The sequence below is a fragment of the Rhinolophus sinicus genome, chromosome 8 (assembly GCF_057876585.1).
Source record: "Rhinolophus sinicus isolate RSI-liver-muscle chromosome 8, RSI-T2T, whole genome shotgun sequence".
Classification (NCBI taxonomy): Eukaryota; Metazoa; Chordata; class Mammalia; order Chiroptera; family Rhinolophidae; genus Rhinolophus; species Rhinolophus sinicus.
In genome coordinates, this window is record NC_142508.1 from 49,393,124 (window position 1) to 49,407,681 (window position 14,558).

A 14,558-nucleotide genomic window follows, 5' to 3' on the forward strand; every position below is an offset into this window, starting at 1 on the left:
TACCTGGGGAAGAACCCCTGGTGCCTGCTCCAGACCCCATCTTGTCCTTCTGTGAAAGCAATGCTGTGCCCGACCCCAATACAATGTCTCCCTTCCCCCAGTGGCACCTGCTCTATGGTGCAGGCAGAGTCCCAGCTTCTTAGAGACGAAGAGGGTCTTAGGAAGGGGAGGGCTGGGTAGGGGAGAGGAGAGGCGGCTGACCTGGCCAGGGCACTGTCACCATCTCCTGAGCACCGCAGGAACTGCCGAAGTCTGGCTGCCGCTTGAATGGAAGAACGTGGAGGACACCCACCCCCGCAAACCCCAAAAATGAACTGAAGACAAGTGGGAACAGTGAGGGTTAGCCCCTAGACTTAAAGTGAGCACTTTCCCTGGAGATGTGTATGGGCATGTGTGTGTGCAAAAAGCCTGAGGATCCCCCCACTCATTCTCTCTACACCCCTGGGTTTCCCTGGTCCCTAGATGGAAGAAAAGTTCCACTATTAGCCCTCAGCCCTCCTTCAAACATACCCCCAGCTCAGCCCTGGTCCCCATATTTCCAGCCCCCCAGCTCAGCCCTGAACCCCACACACATACGTCCACCCCCCAGCTCAGCCCTGGCCCCTACACATCCAGGACAGCCCAGGTAAGGACTCGGTGTGGTGTCCTCTGGTCTCTGACGAGAGCAGTCCCATGTACCTTGTAGCCCTCACAGTAGTTGGCTATCCTACTGAGCATCAGACACCTGAGGCACTGGCCCTCTCCAGACCCCCCGATTTGAAGGCTGGGCCCAGAATCTGTGTCCTGCACGCACCTGCGGCTCTCCCTGCTTTGCCTCAAAAGTTGGGAACAGGTACCTTATCAAAACCCGGTCCTGCCCAGATGCCTGGCTCCTCTCCATTGGGGCACCCAGGACCCACATGACCACAGGAGCCAAGAGATGTGCTCCAGGGCAGGAGAGTGCTTTCCCTATCACTGATGCTCTGATTCAGTAACATGCATACTCTGAGGTCCTGTCGTGGGTGAGTGCCCCGAGAGTGATTCTGAGTCTCCCAACTGTGGCCTATAGGGACACCCCCTGGGCACTGGGGGAACATGGCAAAACCAGGAAAGCTCCCTCTTAGGGGCATGGGTATCCCTTTCTGTTGCCAGGCACTGAAACAGGCCGGCTCCCCCCTGGAGAAAGGGCTCTGACAGAGCTTTCTGTGGGGAATCATGAGGAGGTGTATGAAGCCCCTCAGTCAGCCCCGCCTGGAACGTGAAGCTCCTTCTCTATCACAGTGGGGCGTGTGCAGGCCCCCGAGTTGCCTCTACTTGGCATGTGGCCAGGGGGTTGGGGCAGTTAGCACACAGTCCCCTTGGATAACAGAGGGGTCAGGCGCAGGCCCCACTCCATGGCCACCCACACCCTAAGGCTTCACCCTCTTGCCCATCACTAGCCTTGGGGAGCCCAGGTGTCTCCTGTGCTGGTCTTACCTGGGCTGCAGTGGAGACAGTGGCTTCCACACCACAGCCAGTTGGATGGGCCTGGGCAGGTCAGGAGTCTGGAAACTGCTGAGTCTAGAAGTGCTTGGAATAACTGCACATTCTCTTTCTGAATTTTCATTTCCAGAACTGGGCACCCCCAGGCTGTGAAAAGTTGGGAAAGTGCCTGACGCCGCCAGAGTCTGTCCCCAAGAAGTGCTCCTGGCCCCACTAGCACCTGCTCAGGGTCAGAACAGGCCCGGTGCCTCCCACTGGCCCTGCAAGTGCCTGGGGGGTAGGAAGGGTCTGGCCTCAGGGCTCCCACACTGGAGAAGCCCCAACTGCCCTCTGTCCTGCCCACCACTGGAGAGATGTCACCTGCAACCGTGGAGCAGAACCTGCAAAGCTACAGCACCTGGCCCTGGAGTCATTCCTCAGCCCTCGTCCTGGCTGCCTGACCCTGACGCCTTGGGCCTGAGGCCCCCCATCAGCTGCTGCCTGAGGTCTCAGTACTCCTACCTGGCTCCCATCCTCCCACTCAACCCCTGCCTCCTCCCGGCTGGCCTTGTCAGGGGCCTGGCCTCCATTCCCAGGAGCAGGGGCGTGACTCGCCACAGCTGCCCCCAGCTGTCCCCTCCGGCACTTCTGCCCAGTGTCAAGGGAGGCTGTGCCAATCCTGTGTTGAGCCCCTTGGTGCTGCACAGAGGGGGCACCCCAGCTCCACCTCCCTGCACCACCCACATGGAGGGGGAGGAGGCAAAGGGCTTCCCCGAGCCAGATCCTCAACAGCTAACCATCCCCCACCCAGTGGGGACAGCTGATGCTGCTGCTTCCCTGGGGACAGGAGGGAATAGCACACCCTCGATGTTCCACCTTTCTTAGGGATCTAGACCCCTAACCCCAGCACACACTGAGGTGTGTCTGCTCCTAACACCCCTGCCCACCCTCCTCCCCACAGCACGGGGTGTGGCAAAGCATGAGGCTGAGCCCTTTGGCCCACATCACAGGAGCCTGAACAACCAAGCGCAGGCTCCAAGGTCCCCGCCCTGAAGCTACAAGGAGCTCCTTCCACTGAATGGGGTTTTCAAGTCTGCAGTGATAGTCTTGCCAAAATTGTATTAAGATTGGGAAATTATGAAGAAAACAGTTTTAAAATAAAGTAACAGGCATTTCAGCTTTTTAAAAATAAGATCATTTTAGAGGAGTCGTCCACCCCTGGGTACCATGATAGGGGTCTGCAGTGGTGTCCCCCTCAGCCTCTTTCCCACCGGCCACGCATTCCAGCACTCCGTCTTCCCAACTGCCCAGTCCGCAGAGGCTGGGAAGAGCTTCCTCCCACTGCAGGCCCCAGAGAAACCCGTCACTATGGCCTCCACCTCCGGTTCGGCCCCTCCCTTGGCTGGTCCACCCCTCCAGGTTGCACTTCACTCCTGCCAGGAACACCTTGCTCGAGTCTTCATTCACCCTGCGGGAAGGCCTGGGCCGCGCTCGTCTGGGTTTGTGCGCCAAGGCCCCTGTACGGGGCAGCAGACCAGGCGAGACCCTCCAGGAAGGCAGGAAGGGGGGCCGGGGCGGGTGCGTGCCGGGAACTTGGCAGGGCCAACAAGCACCCGCCCACGGCCTGGGGTGCTAGCCAAAATGGTCCTGAGGACCTGCCGGTGCTCTCGGGGAGGGCCAAAACGGCGCGACGACACCCCCGGAGAGCCCGGCGGGGCTTGCGTAGACGCCATATTCCATCGACCGTAACTCGCACCTCGGCCCCTGCCGAAGGTCCTTGAGGCAGGGACGCCATCTGTTCAGGGTACAAGAAATAAACAGGCGTCTTAAAATCACCTAAGAGATGAAACACCGGATTTCCTCTGGGAGACTGCGGGCCCCACCCGTAGCGCCCCGCTCGTGGTTTCTGCCGGGATACGCCCCGCCCCGCGCAGGCGCTGAGCCTCCGAGCTCTCCACTAGTCCGCAGACACGCGCGGACGCAGCAATGGCGGACTCCGAGATGCAGCTGGTGGCGCGGGGCATCCGCAACTTCCCGGACTTCCCCATCCCGGGCATACTGTTCAGGTGCGGGCGCGGGTGGGCCACGTGGGGAGTTGGGCCGCGCCGGCGCCGGCCCCGGGCCGTTGTCCTGCCGGTAGAGTGGGGTTATCGGGGTGCCCGTGAGCTCTGCCCCGGAGGATTACGGCCTCCACGCCGTGGCCGACCCCGAGGTAACCATGCCTGTCCTTGCGCACCAGGGACATCTCACCCCTCTTGAAGGACCCTGACTCCTTCCGCGCTTCCATCAGTCTCCTGGCGAACCACCTGAAGAAGACCCACGGCGGCAAGATCGACTACATCGCGGGCAAGTGGGGGCACCAGGGCCGACGGGACCCTGGCCGCTTCGGGATCTCCAGGGCCAGCACTTTCTGCCTCCACGTCCTCGCCTGGGACGCCGTGAGGTGGAGGGGTCTGGGACAGGGCCCAGGAAGCCCGTTGGGTGGGGTTCTTTCCCCCTGAGCCAAGCAGACGGAGAGAGGGACGGCCCAACCTCTGTTTAGGGGAGGGGTTTGGTCGGCGTCCTTCAGGGGAGCCGCCAACTGCTTGAGTAATAACTCTTGCGTAAGCTGTAGGGATAGATCCGCTGCCTCCCTACTTTGCAGCTCTGAGAGGGGCTCAGGCCTCTCCAGCTGCCTGCGAAATGGCCTCTGCTGGGTGGGTACCAGCAGAGAAAAAGGCTCGCCCCACCCAGTTGGCAGTCTGCAGCACTAGGGAATTTCCATGAGGAATGTCCGGCCCGAGTCCACTGGGCCAGGCAAGCTATCTTGTTCCCTTCTACAAGTGTCTTGAGCCCCTGCTCTGTGCCAGCCCTTGACCCAGTGTGGGGCTTCCAGAAGGCCAGCAGAGATCTGGGAGAGCCCCAACTTTGACGCTCTCATGACTCCCTGCTGCCTTGAGAGCACAGCACTGCTGTTCCCCTCACAGTATACTGCAACACGTGGCCAGTGCCCGGTCACTGCCTCTCCTGGACAAGAAGCTCCTGGGGCAGACTGCCTTTTAAGAAAAGAGCCTTTTGCTGATGGTATTTCATAGTTACTACCAGCCCAGTTAGAAACAAGCTGGGAAGAGGTCAGGTGACTTCCCCCAAGGCCACACTGCTCTGGCTATTTACTCAGCCTTGTAGGACGGACCTATCCCTGGCCCTAGCTCCTAACCTCCTATTCTCCAGCACCCAGCAGTCCCTGCACGTGGTAAGTGCTCAGTCAACACTCCTTGAATGGATGGATGTCATTGGCCTTTTAGCTGGAGCCAGCAAAGCCAGGCACCCTGTGTCACTGTGGTGACTGCTTGTCGTTATCCAGCCCTGGCCTGTGGAGGGACCCAATGCTGCCATGCCACACAGCTGCCCCCAAAACATCCCAACTCTTGCCAACAGGTCTAGACTCTCGAGGCTTTCTGTTTGGCCCCTCCCTGGCCCAGGAGCTTGGTTTGGGCTTCTTGCTCATCCGAAAGCGAGGGAAGTTGCCGGGCCCCACCGTGTCTGCCTCCTATACACTGGAATACGGGAAGGTGAGATTGCTGCGGGCTGCTGCCATGGACCCTCCATTCCCAAAGGGAGAGTTGTGGAGTCAAGTAGAGCTGCTGTGGTTGGAGTGGATGTGAGCTCAGAAAAGCTAAGACACTGGGCCAGGTTCACATAGCCAGGAAACAATGGGGTGGGTTGAAACCAGGGCCCAGGTGGTGGCCCCTTGTCAGCTCCTGAGCGCCACACACCAAGGCCCGCTTCCTGTCCACAGGCTGAGCTGGAAATCCAGAAAGATGCTCTGAAGCCAGGGCAGAAGGTGGTCATCGTGGATGATCTGCTGGCCACTGGCGGTGAGCGTCTCCCCCAAGTGAAAAGGGCCTGGCACCAGGGAGCTGGTGGGGGTGGGAGAAAGTACCTCACCATTTGTGTGTGTGAAGTGGATTAGGACCTCATCACTATAGTTTACCCTGTGTGCCAGAGGGGAGCCTGGTTGCAATGCCAATTCATTCTTCCCCCAACCACCTGGGTGGCCCAGGCTGCATGGGGGCCTCATTCTGCCCCTCCCCACCCTAGGAACCATGCGCACAGCCTGTGATCTGCTGGACCAGCTGCGTGCCGAGGTGCTGGAATGTGTGAGCGTGGTGGAGCTGACCTCGCTGAAGGGCAGGGAGAAGCTAGGGGCTGTGCCCTTTTTTTCCCTCTTGCAGTATGAGTGACCCAGGCACCTTGCCCCACACCAACTGGTAAAAGGAAAGGTCAGGCCTAAGTGGCTAGTGACCTCCACTGGCCGCCAGGGGGCACTGACTGCCCACTTAGGCTTTTTAAAATCTTTATGGTTGAGTGATTCTCTCCAGTATCTGGAGCCCTTTCTGCGAATTCTGTAAGTGAAAAGGGCTGGAGCTGATGGCCCAGAGCAAAGCCAAGTCCAGCTACTTGGGTTTTTATAGTGAAATGACAACATGAATAATCAACTTTGCAAGAGTGGTTGGTGTTTCTTCAGGTGTCAAGGGGGGGATCTGGGACATGGGGCCTGGAGGTAAGAGGAAGATGCTGGGATCCCATGGCTGGGTGTGCGTGTGTGGTGCTTTCCGAGCATTTGCAGCAGTTTATGCTTCTCTGGTGGAGGGGGCAGACTAGCTTAGGAAGCAGATGCTACCCAAATTGGTTTCACATTGGTGCTATAAAAAAATGACACAAATTTGGTGGCTTAAAATAAGTTTATCTTAGAGGTCAGAAGTACAATTAGTTGTCTCTTGGTGTCCAAAATACCAGAATGCTCAAGTATTATATAAAACGGTGTTGTGTTTATATGTAACCTATACACATACCTAATACAACATAAGTAGTTATATTGTATTGTTTAGGGAATAATGACAAGGCCATGTGTTCAGTACAGACCAAACATTCTGGGCCCAACTACATAGTACAGTGGTGCCTCAGTTTTTGAACTTCTCTGTTGACAAACATTTCGGCTTACGAATGCCGTAAATTTTATGGATCTATGGTGTCATTAGATAGTAAAATTCATGCTAAATTTGCAGTTTTAGGGGTTGATTTTAAAGGTCTGGAACAGATTAATCCATCTTGTGTTGCTTTCAGTGGGGAAACCATGCCTGTTTTCAAACGTTTCAGAACTCAAATGGTCTTCTGAAACGGATTATGTTTGAAAATTGAGATACCACTGTACATGTCAGCAACAACGTAACTTTTTTCCCCTTTGAATTTTCAATCAGTTGAATCCAGATACAACTATACTAAAACATCAAGGTATAGACTAGGCTGGTGCCTTCTGGAGGCCCCATGGAGAATCCATTCCATGCCTCTCCCAGTTTCTGAAGGCCTCCCACATTCTGTGGCTCATGACCCCACACCCCACCTTCAAAGCCAATGGTATACCACCCTCCAATCTCTGCTCCTGCTTCCCTTTTACAAGGGTCCTCTGATGACACTGGGCCAACCAGATAATCCAGGATCAACTCCCGTCTCAAGATCCCTTCATGGGCATCAGGGAGGCATGTTATCCTGTCAACCACACTGCACAACCCGATGGCAGCAAAGCCATCCTCCCCACCCCAACACCCCACATCCCTGCACCTCCAGTGTAGCAAAGACAAAGCCAAGACAAACCAGTTTAATTACAATATGCTGTACGAGGCAGGCGCACCACCCACCCTGGCCAGAGACCTACAAGCCATGCCAGAGCCCAGCCCAGCCCAGCCTCTGATGCTCAGGGGCATTCGGAGGGGAGAGCAGAAGTTCGTGTTCGTAAAGGGAATAAAACAGGCCCCGCGGGCCCGGCCACGGCCTCAGCCTACTTGGTGTTTGCTGCGCAGCTGGCAGACTCACAGTGCCTCAGCACGCGCAAGGCGGGCCAGCTGTGCAGTGACATCCGCCAGGTCAGCGGCCTTATCCAGCTTCACATAGGTGTCAGTGCGGATGTGGTGGAGACTGAGCCAGTCAGGCAGCAGCTCCGACAGCAGCTGTACGTGCTTCTCCATCTCCCCTGAAAAGAGAGACACATGAGACGGAGGGCTTGGCCCCCCAAAATCTGTAGGCCTGTGTACACATCTGTTAAGGGGGTGCTGCTCCCACCTCAGGGCCCTGTTAAGAGGCCTTCCTTAGTGCCAAGCTTTGCTCCCCAACCTCTCCCCAGGCCAGACACATGTTGTCTCCAGGAGCAAAGGAATAAACTGAACACAGAAGGGCTGGAGCCAGAGCAGTGACTGCACAGCCTGCCCAACGAGGTAGCCCTCCCACTGAGCCTGTCGCAGGTCCCAGCCTTTGAAAACCCCACAGCAGAGGTGTCCTGCAGCTCTAAGGGACCCGAGAACTCAGGGGGAACGGGCAATACTACCGGACCTCAGCCAACTGAGGGACGGCAAGGGCAAAGGCCAGATTTGTGAGGGGGAGGGAGCCTTAAGAAGCTACAGGAGTGAAGGGGCCAGATAAGAGGCTCAGGTGACCTCCAGGGAGCTGTGCTCACCCAGTACATACAGCAGGTGCCCAGAGCATGTGTGGGGGATAGTTTAAATTCATGGTGACCACCCTCATCTGGGACAGGGGAGGGGCCCCTACATGCACCTGGGCTCATGGCCACGTGGTAACTGTCCACCATCTTGGCACAGGCCACATCCAGGGTGAGCGCTGGCTTGCGCTCAGACACAAAGATGGTACGCAGCACCCGGGCCAGCTCAGGCAGCCGCTCCAGCCGCTCTAGCCGCTGCTCCTGCTCAGGGCGCCGTGTCATCTGGGCCAGCTGCTTCTGTGCCTCTTTGGCCCGGATCTGCAGTGGGCACGGGGAGTGGTCAGTGGACAGCTAGTCCAGCCCCACTCCCCCCTGAGACCTCAAACACTCACCCGCTCCAGCAAGTCCTGGGACACCCCCTTCAGGGGGGCAGGTGGAGTAGCTGGGGGCGTGGCCGGCAGTGCAGGGCTAGGGAACCCTGGGCTGCTGGGCTCGGCTGTGCGCAGGGCCAGGTCACTCAAGGCCTTCTTCATCTGGGGCAAGTGAGAGGGAGAGGTCAAGAGAAGCCGCCCCTGGCCCAGCTGCAGGGGAGGCCCCTCAAAGCCCATCTGCATGGACCCACTGCCCAGGAGGCCCTGTCTGTCCAGCCCAAGTTCATCCCAGCACATCAGGGACCTGTGCTGGGCACCCCACGGCAGAGCCTAATGGTGGCAGTGCTCTGAATGTGGGGAGGGCATGTCCCACCACCCCCAACATATGGCAGAGCATGGTGCTTATCAGGTACCCACGTGGGGGTCAGACTGCCCCCCCCCCCCGGGAGACCAGAGCCAGCCTCACCCTGGGCAACATGAGGCTGTGGGCACGAGCCAGCACCTCCTGGGCGGTGGCCACCTTCTCGGTAGTGGGTGGCTGGGGCAGCTCAGCAGGCTTGATGTCAGGCACTTCATCCACATTGAAGCGGGGGTGCCAGCGCGTCAGCTGGTCCTCAGGCACCACCATGGGGGGTTTCAGGGAGGCCAGGAAGGCCTGTCCAAGAAAGGAGGGGCGCCAGGTGACCCTGGGCACATCAGCCTGTCCTGGGTCCTATCCCAGCTGGGTGCCCTCAGGCAAGCTACTTCCTCTCTGGGTCCCAGGTGCTCAGCTGGGCTGAGAGCATGGAGTAGAGCACCCACTGAAGTCATCACAAGCCTCGCAAAGTCTGAGGCTACAGTACTGAGCTCCCCCCTCCTCTGTTCAGGGCAGACCCCCCCTCCCCTTCCCCATGCCTCAGCTGGGAGCCAGGACCAGGATCCGCATCTGACCACGCCTACCCCTTCCATATGAGATTATGGTCCCGGCTCGGAGAGTGGCTGATAATTCTAGAACTCAGCCTCTCTAGAGAGCCCGGTTCCTGCTGGGTAAGACGGGGCTGTGACAGCGGGGACAAATAAGTACTAAAGGACAGGACAGAACACATGGCCCACCACAGGGGAAACACCTCATACAAGGGCTGACTTGGTCACCTTGGGGTCGCCAGCTCACCCTGTGGTGCTCTCGGACGCGCTCCACCAGATTTTGGCTAAACACCTGGCGCCGCCGCAGTAGTCGTGAGGCCGTGAGCTGGGGCGCCATGTTGCCAGCCTCTGCGGGACAAGTCCAGGCCTGAGCCCCGGGGCCAGACCCACCCAGTCGCCCAGCCCCCAAACCACAGGTCTCAAATGAGGCCCAGTGCCCGATGCCTCACACCCATGCTCAAAGCCACACTGTACCGCAGGTGGGGAAACCGAGGCTCAGAGATGAGTGGACTCGGCCACAGCCACTCACCCTGGTCAAACAGTGGCTCAATGGTGAGCTGATAATCAGACCTCTTGATGCCGTCCTTGAAGGTGGGAACGTTGCGCTCCTGGCGGAAGCGGTAGGAAGTGGGATACACGGTTTTGATCTGGCCCACATTGCGCTCCTCAAAGCGCCTATGGGATGAGGGTGCCAGGGGTTAAGAGAGCAAAGCAGGGCACAGGTCAGCCTCCACCGGCAGGACGAGACCCCCAACCCTTCAAGGGCCCTGCTCACTTGCGAATCATGTCCTGGACACCCCGCTTGACTTTGGCAAAGGTCACAGTCTCAGAGCGGTTGTAGAGCATGCCCACGATGGTGTCCATGCTGCGGAACATCTCGGCCAACACCTGGTACTTGTAGGGCAGCACGAGGCCAGGGAGCCCTGGCTGGGCCAGGGCGTGGAAGCGCTGGTACGCGGGCGCTTTCTCTCCACTGCCAGGGAGAAAGCCAGGCCTTGAGAGAAGTGCCAAATCCACACCCTGCCCAGTACCCAATAGCTAGCAAAGAGGCTAGGGATACCTCAGAGTTGGGGCTTACAAAACTGCCCCCATGACACACTGCGTACCAATTTACAAATTCCTTGTATGCCCACCTCCTCATCACAAGCACTATTGGAGATGGTGACAGAAAAGCGTGGCTTCAAAACCAGCTCTGCCATGTCCTGCCTGGTCACTGAGGGAGGTCCTTGGCTACCCCCAGCCCTGGTTTCCTTATCTTTAAGAGGCACATGATGACCACAGGACCTGGGGAGGACCGACACGGCAATAGGACACAAATACCGAATAACCGCTGGCTGTCAATATAAGGACCCACTGAGGCAGGAACTGGTACCCTCCTACGGACAGAGGAGGGTTCAGGGCTAATGAGGGGTAGTGCTGGGATCTGAGAGCCCTTTCGACTGTACTGGCTCCCTGAAGGAGCAGCTCCTGCCCTCTGTCCAGCCCTGGCCCTACCAGGCTTACCCTTTCCTGAGGTACCTGACTGCCCACTCAGGACTCACCATGGCTCTTCTGGGTGCCTCTCGGCTTCCGGCACATTTGGTTCCCCAGCTTCTTTCCTTTGGGCACTTTCCCTCAGCTCCTGGACCCGTGCCCCCAGCTCCCGGGCCCGCTGCAGGCACGACTTGAGCTCAGAGAAGGTGACTTTCGAGGGGACCTGTGGACACAGGCTGCTGTCAGCTGGCCAGTCACCCCCATGCCCTCCTCACCCACCCCTGATCCAGCCTCCTTACCTTCTCCTGCTGGGGTGCCAGTCTGGGCGGCTGACCAGCTGAGCGAGCAGCCTTCTTTGTCTTCTTCCTCGGAGAGGAGTGCTCTGGGGAGCCAGGGTCCACCGGGGAGCCAGGGTCAGCTGAGGAGCCAGGGTCAGCTGAGGAGCCAGGGGCAGCCGGGGAGCCAGGGGCAGCCGGGGAGCCAGGGGCAGCCGGGGAGCCAGGGCCAGAGACCTGAGGGAAAGGACCCCAAAGGTGAATGAATGACAAGCCCTTGCCATACACTGGCTCTGCAGAGAGAGGATTTTCTGCTTCCCTCAATCCAGCCTCTTGGGGGCACTGCGTTAATACAGGGACCTGGCCCACCCATCTGTTGGTTCTTCTCAAGACGGTTACTCAGGCCTGACCCCTAAAACAGCCTTGCAGACAGCTTTAGCATTTACCAGAGTGCCCAGCTCTGGCCTTCCCGATTATCAGTCAGATCCATCAACTCCCCTGCTCAAAGTTTCTCCCCACTCACTGCAAGTCCTCTCCAAGCGGGGTCTACGGTGGCCAGAGGACAGCCTGACAGCTCGAACTGAGCTCCTGCAGACACTCCCGGCCAGTTCTCTACTCCCAAGCCACAGTCCAGAACTCCCACTTGGGACCTCGGTTTACACTCTACATCCAAGCCCCCCGATCTGTGCCCTTCCTCTGGGGCGTGTCTCTGCAGAAGCCCCTCCACAGCCTGTCCCCATCCCACCTCAATTTCCGCCCCCCCCCCCATCATGCACACAAGGCCCGGGCCGCCCCTCGCCCTCACCGCGTCGGCGGGCAGCCTCAGCTTCCTGCGTGCGGGCGGCGCGGGCTTATCGTGCACGGGCTCTGCTGGCGGGCGGGCGCGCTTGCGGCTGCGGCCCATGGTGAGGGCCGAGGCGCGGGGCGAGGGCTTGGCGGGGCTAGGGGTGCTCCAGGTCGGCTTGGCCCGCGACGATGCGGCGCGAATTCCGGGTCGGCGACGCGCGAAGAAGTCGGTGAGACGGCGCTGCGCCATGGCGAGGGCGAGAGCGAGAGCGGAGCCACCGACGGAAGTGGTGATGCGCTTCGCGCCGATTTTCGCGCCACGCGTGGCCCCACCTCCGCCGCGGACGAAACCATCGGCGCGACGACGGGGGTGGGGTAGGAAATGGATGCGCCTGGGCGCATGCGCCCTGACGCTCTCAGGCTGCGCCTGCGCTGCAGCGCGGCCCTTTGGGCGGGTTTGGGGTGTGTTCACGTATTAGTTTGCGCGGTCTCCGGGTCCCCGAGCAGTTTGCGGGGAACAATGCGGCTCTAGGTGGACATCAAGCCAGTGCCGTCCAGGAAAACTACAGTGTGTTTAACAGAAAAATGCTACAAGCTTAAGTTTAATTACAGTGTAATGGAACGGTAACGTGCTGTGCGGGGCCGATGGACTAGGGGGAGGTGCCACGCACCTGACCCGACTGTGCACGCCACCGCGGCGGGGCTCTGTCGGAGCTCAGCGTGTCCTTAGACAACCTGGGGCCTGGGCGCCCCGTAGTACAGACGAAGAAATCCCAGGGCGTGGGCGACTTGTCCAAGGTCCCCCAGCTCGGGAGTGAACTTGAGGGGATACACCTCAGAAAGGAAAATGTTCTGGAATTAGAGGAACATACTGAAACCACTGAATTGTACACTTTAAGGGTGAGCTTTTTGATAATGTGAATTACATCTCAAGCTATTAAAAAAGTTGCTTTCAAAGTGACTGAGTTCAAATGTTCTTAGAACCTAAAGCTTAGATTTTCTGTAACACTTGAGACCCTAATGCCAGGTAAGCGAGCTTCACTGCTGGTGGAATTCCCGTCACAGAAAAATGCCATTCCTCCGGTCCTGAAGTACGAGTATGTCTGCAGGTCTGGGAGGAAAAAAAATCACAAAGGTTGTCTTTGGGAGGGATGAAGGCTGAGCGAGGGGCTTTACTTTTCCACGTTTTCTGTAAAGAGCATGAATTGTACCCTTATTTTAAAAACACAGAAATGTCAGTTGGGTGATGCCATTGGTTCTTGCAAACTGACAAGAGAAAGTTGGAGGTTGATGCAACAGATGGGTGAAGCATGGAGTTTCCCATATGTATAAAGGAAGCGGGCAACTAGACCCGTATTTTGTAAACAGCCAGTAGCAAGTTACTAGGATGAGAATCAACATAGAAGTTTGCAACCAGCATTCTTAAGGTTACATTTTTATACAGTTTTGTTTGGGTGTATGTGCTGTGAGCCACTACTTAAAATGTATTTCTTAAAACAGTGGTTGATGGGGCAGCCTGATGGCTCAGTTGGTTAGAGTGAGCGCTGAACAATAGGGTTGCTGGTTCGATTTCTGCATGGGCCCGTGAGCTGCACCCCTTGCAACTGAAGATTGAAAACGGCAACTGGACTTGGAGCTCAGCTGCGCCCTCCACAACTAGATTGAGGGACAACGACTTGGAGCTGATGGACATGGAGAGACACACTGTTCCCCAACATTCCCCAATAAAATTTATTAAAAATTTTAAATTAAAAAAAAATAAAATAAAATAAACAGTGGTTGGGGATTGGAAGTGGGGATTGGAGGTGGGGATTGGAGGCAGGAATTGCCCTAAATCAAAGTGGAATACTCCAGATTTAAGCCTGCTGTGCGTTGAAGAGGGAAAGTTTGCAGGATTCCAGAACTGTAATGGGAGCATAATCTTTTGGCTGACGGCTTCTCATCAGAAGGAAGGGAAGCATTCTTCTCTTCCAGCAACATGGTCTTTCCCTACTCTCTATTTCACATTTAGAAAATTAAAGAAGCACCTGGTCTAGGAGCGGTAGAGGCAGCTGGACCTAACCACAAGTGACCTGTCAATATCTGGCTGCTGGCAGTTTGGCCCAGCCCTGCACTCTATAGATAAGTTGGTTGATGGGCAGGGTGTGGCCAGGAGGCCTCCCCAGGGCCTCCAAAACGCTGAACAGTCTCCACCAGCATTTCATTTGTCACCTGCCCACCAGCCAGCCTGGAACCATTGAGTGCTGCGCTGGGCTCATGCCCTCCCACTGTTCTGTGAAGGCTAGAGGCAGGCCCCAGGGTTGTGAAAAATCCAGGGAGACCACCTCAAGAGGGTGACTCCCTTCCCACCTGGCCACCACACGGCTGTGTGACAGACATGAACTGCCAAGTGCATCTACCTTAAGGGAACTCCTGGGAAGGAAAGTCTTAGACAGCGCTGCTATCATTTTGGCTAGCCTCGGGACACGAGCCTGGAGGTATAAGTAGGTCCTAACAGCCCCAATAGCTCTGTCATGAGCTGAATCCTAGAACAACCATCCAGAGGGATCTTGTAGAGTCCAGAACGTGAATATAAAATGAGTCTGCCCATGTGGGCTGAGTGGCAAGAAGCATTGGTAGTCTGGGGACTTCACAGTGTGGTCTGCAAATCACCAGCTGGAAAGGGGTTGTACTGCACAGCAGGGGCCTCAGCAACCTCTCCCTGGCGCAAGGTCTGGCTGGGCCACTGTTACACATTTTTAGTGTCACCCATGGCGAGTAGATCTTTTGGGGGTCGCACCTTCTCAGAAAATTGCCCATCTACCAATGATGGAATTTGCATTGTGTGACCCCTGCCTC

At 57.4% G+C, this 14,558-nt stretch overlaps 3 protein-coding genes across 3 annotated transcripts in view; 2 read left to right on the forward strand and 1 right to left on the reverse strand.

Annotated features, from left to right (window-relative positions):
- Window positions 1-2,617, forward strand: part of GALNS (galactosamine (N-acetyl)-6-sulfatase) — a 30,360-nt gene extending 27,743 nt beyond the window's left edge. The window contains exon 14 of the mRNA XM_019742720.3: window positions 1,592-2,617. Within this exon, the coding sequence (XP_019598279.3) occupies window positions 1,592-1,678 (87 nt within the window). The 3' untranslated portion in view covers window positions 1,679-2,617. The remainder of the gene's footprint in view (window positions 1-1,591) is intronic.
- A 688-nt stretch (window positions 2,618-3,305) lies between these two features.
- APRT (adenine phosphoribosyltransferase) lies at window positions 3,306-5,926 on the forward strand. The gene is made up of 5 exons (XM_019742722.3): window positions 3,306-3,506; window positions 3,680-3,786; window positions 4,858-4,991; window positions 5,219-5,297; window positions 5,521-5,926. The coding sequence occupies exons 1-5, from the start codon at window positions 3,427-3,429 to the stop codon at window positions 5,661-5,663; spliced, it is 543 nt and encodes a 180-aa protein (XP_019598281.1). The 5' UTR covers window positions 3,306-3,426; the 3' UTR covers window positions 5,664-5,926.
- Window positions 5,927-7,063: 1,137 nt separating this feature from the next.
- On the reverse strand, window positions 7,064-12,169 carry CDT1 (chromatin licensing and DNA replication factor 1). The gene is made up of 10 exons (XM_019742758.3): window positions 11,740-12,169; window positions 10,959-11,171; window positions 10,728-10,882; window positions 9,962-10,159; window positions 9,716-9,861; window positions 9,434-9,534; window positions 8,750-8,938; window positions 8,305-8,445; window positions 8,029-8,230; window positions 7,064-7,450 (listed from the first exon to the last, which is right to left on the reverse strand). Exons 1-10 carry the CDS (start codon window positions 11,968-11,970, stop codon window positions 7,290-7,292), a joined length of 1,737 nt encoding a protein of 578 aa, XP_019598317.3. The 5' UTR covers window positions 11,971-12,169; the 3' UTR covers window positions 7,064-7,289.
- Window positions 12,170-14,558: the final 2,389 nt, after the last annotated feature.

Coding starts and splice junctions, on each gene's coding strand:
- CDT1 (XM_019742758.3), bottom strand. CDS start 11,970: ATGGCGCAGCGCCGTCTCACCGACTTCTTCGCGCGTCGCCGACCCGGA. Junction 9,862..9,961: donor GTCCAGGACATGATTCGCAA/GTGAGCAGGGCC, acceptor CTCATCCCATAG/GCGCTTTGAGGAGCGCAATG. Junction 8,231..8,304: donor CCCAGGACTTGCTGGAGCGG/GTGAGTGTTTGA, acceptor TGCCCACTGCAG/ATCCGGGCCAAAGAGGCACA.
- APRT (XM_019742722.3), top strand. CDS start 3,427: ATGGCGGACTCCGAGATGCAGCTGGTGGCGCGGGGCATCCGCAACTTC. Junction 3,787..4,857: donor CAAGATCGACTACATCGCGG/GCAAGTGGGGGC, acceptor TCTTGCCAACAG/GTCTAGACTCTCGAGGCTTT. Junction 5,298..5,520: donor TGATCTGCTGGCCACTGGCG/GTGAGCGTCTCC, acceptor TCCCCACCCTAG/GAACCATGCGCACAGCCTGT.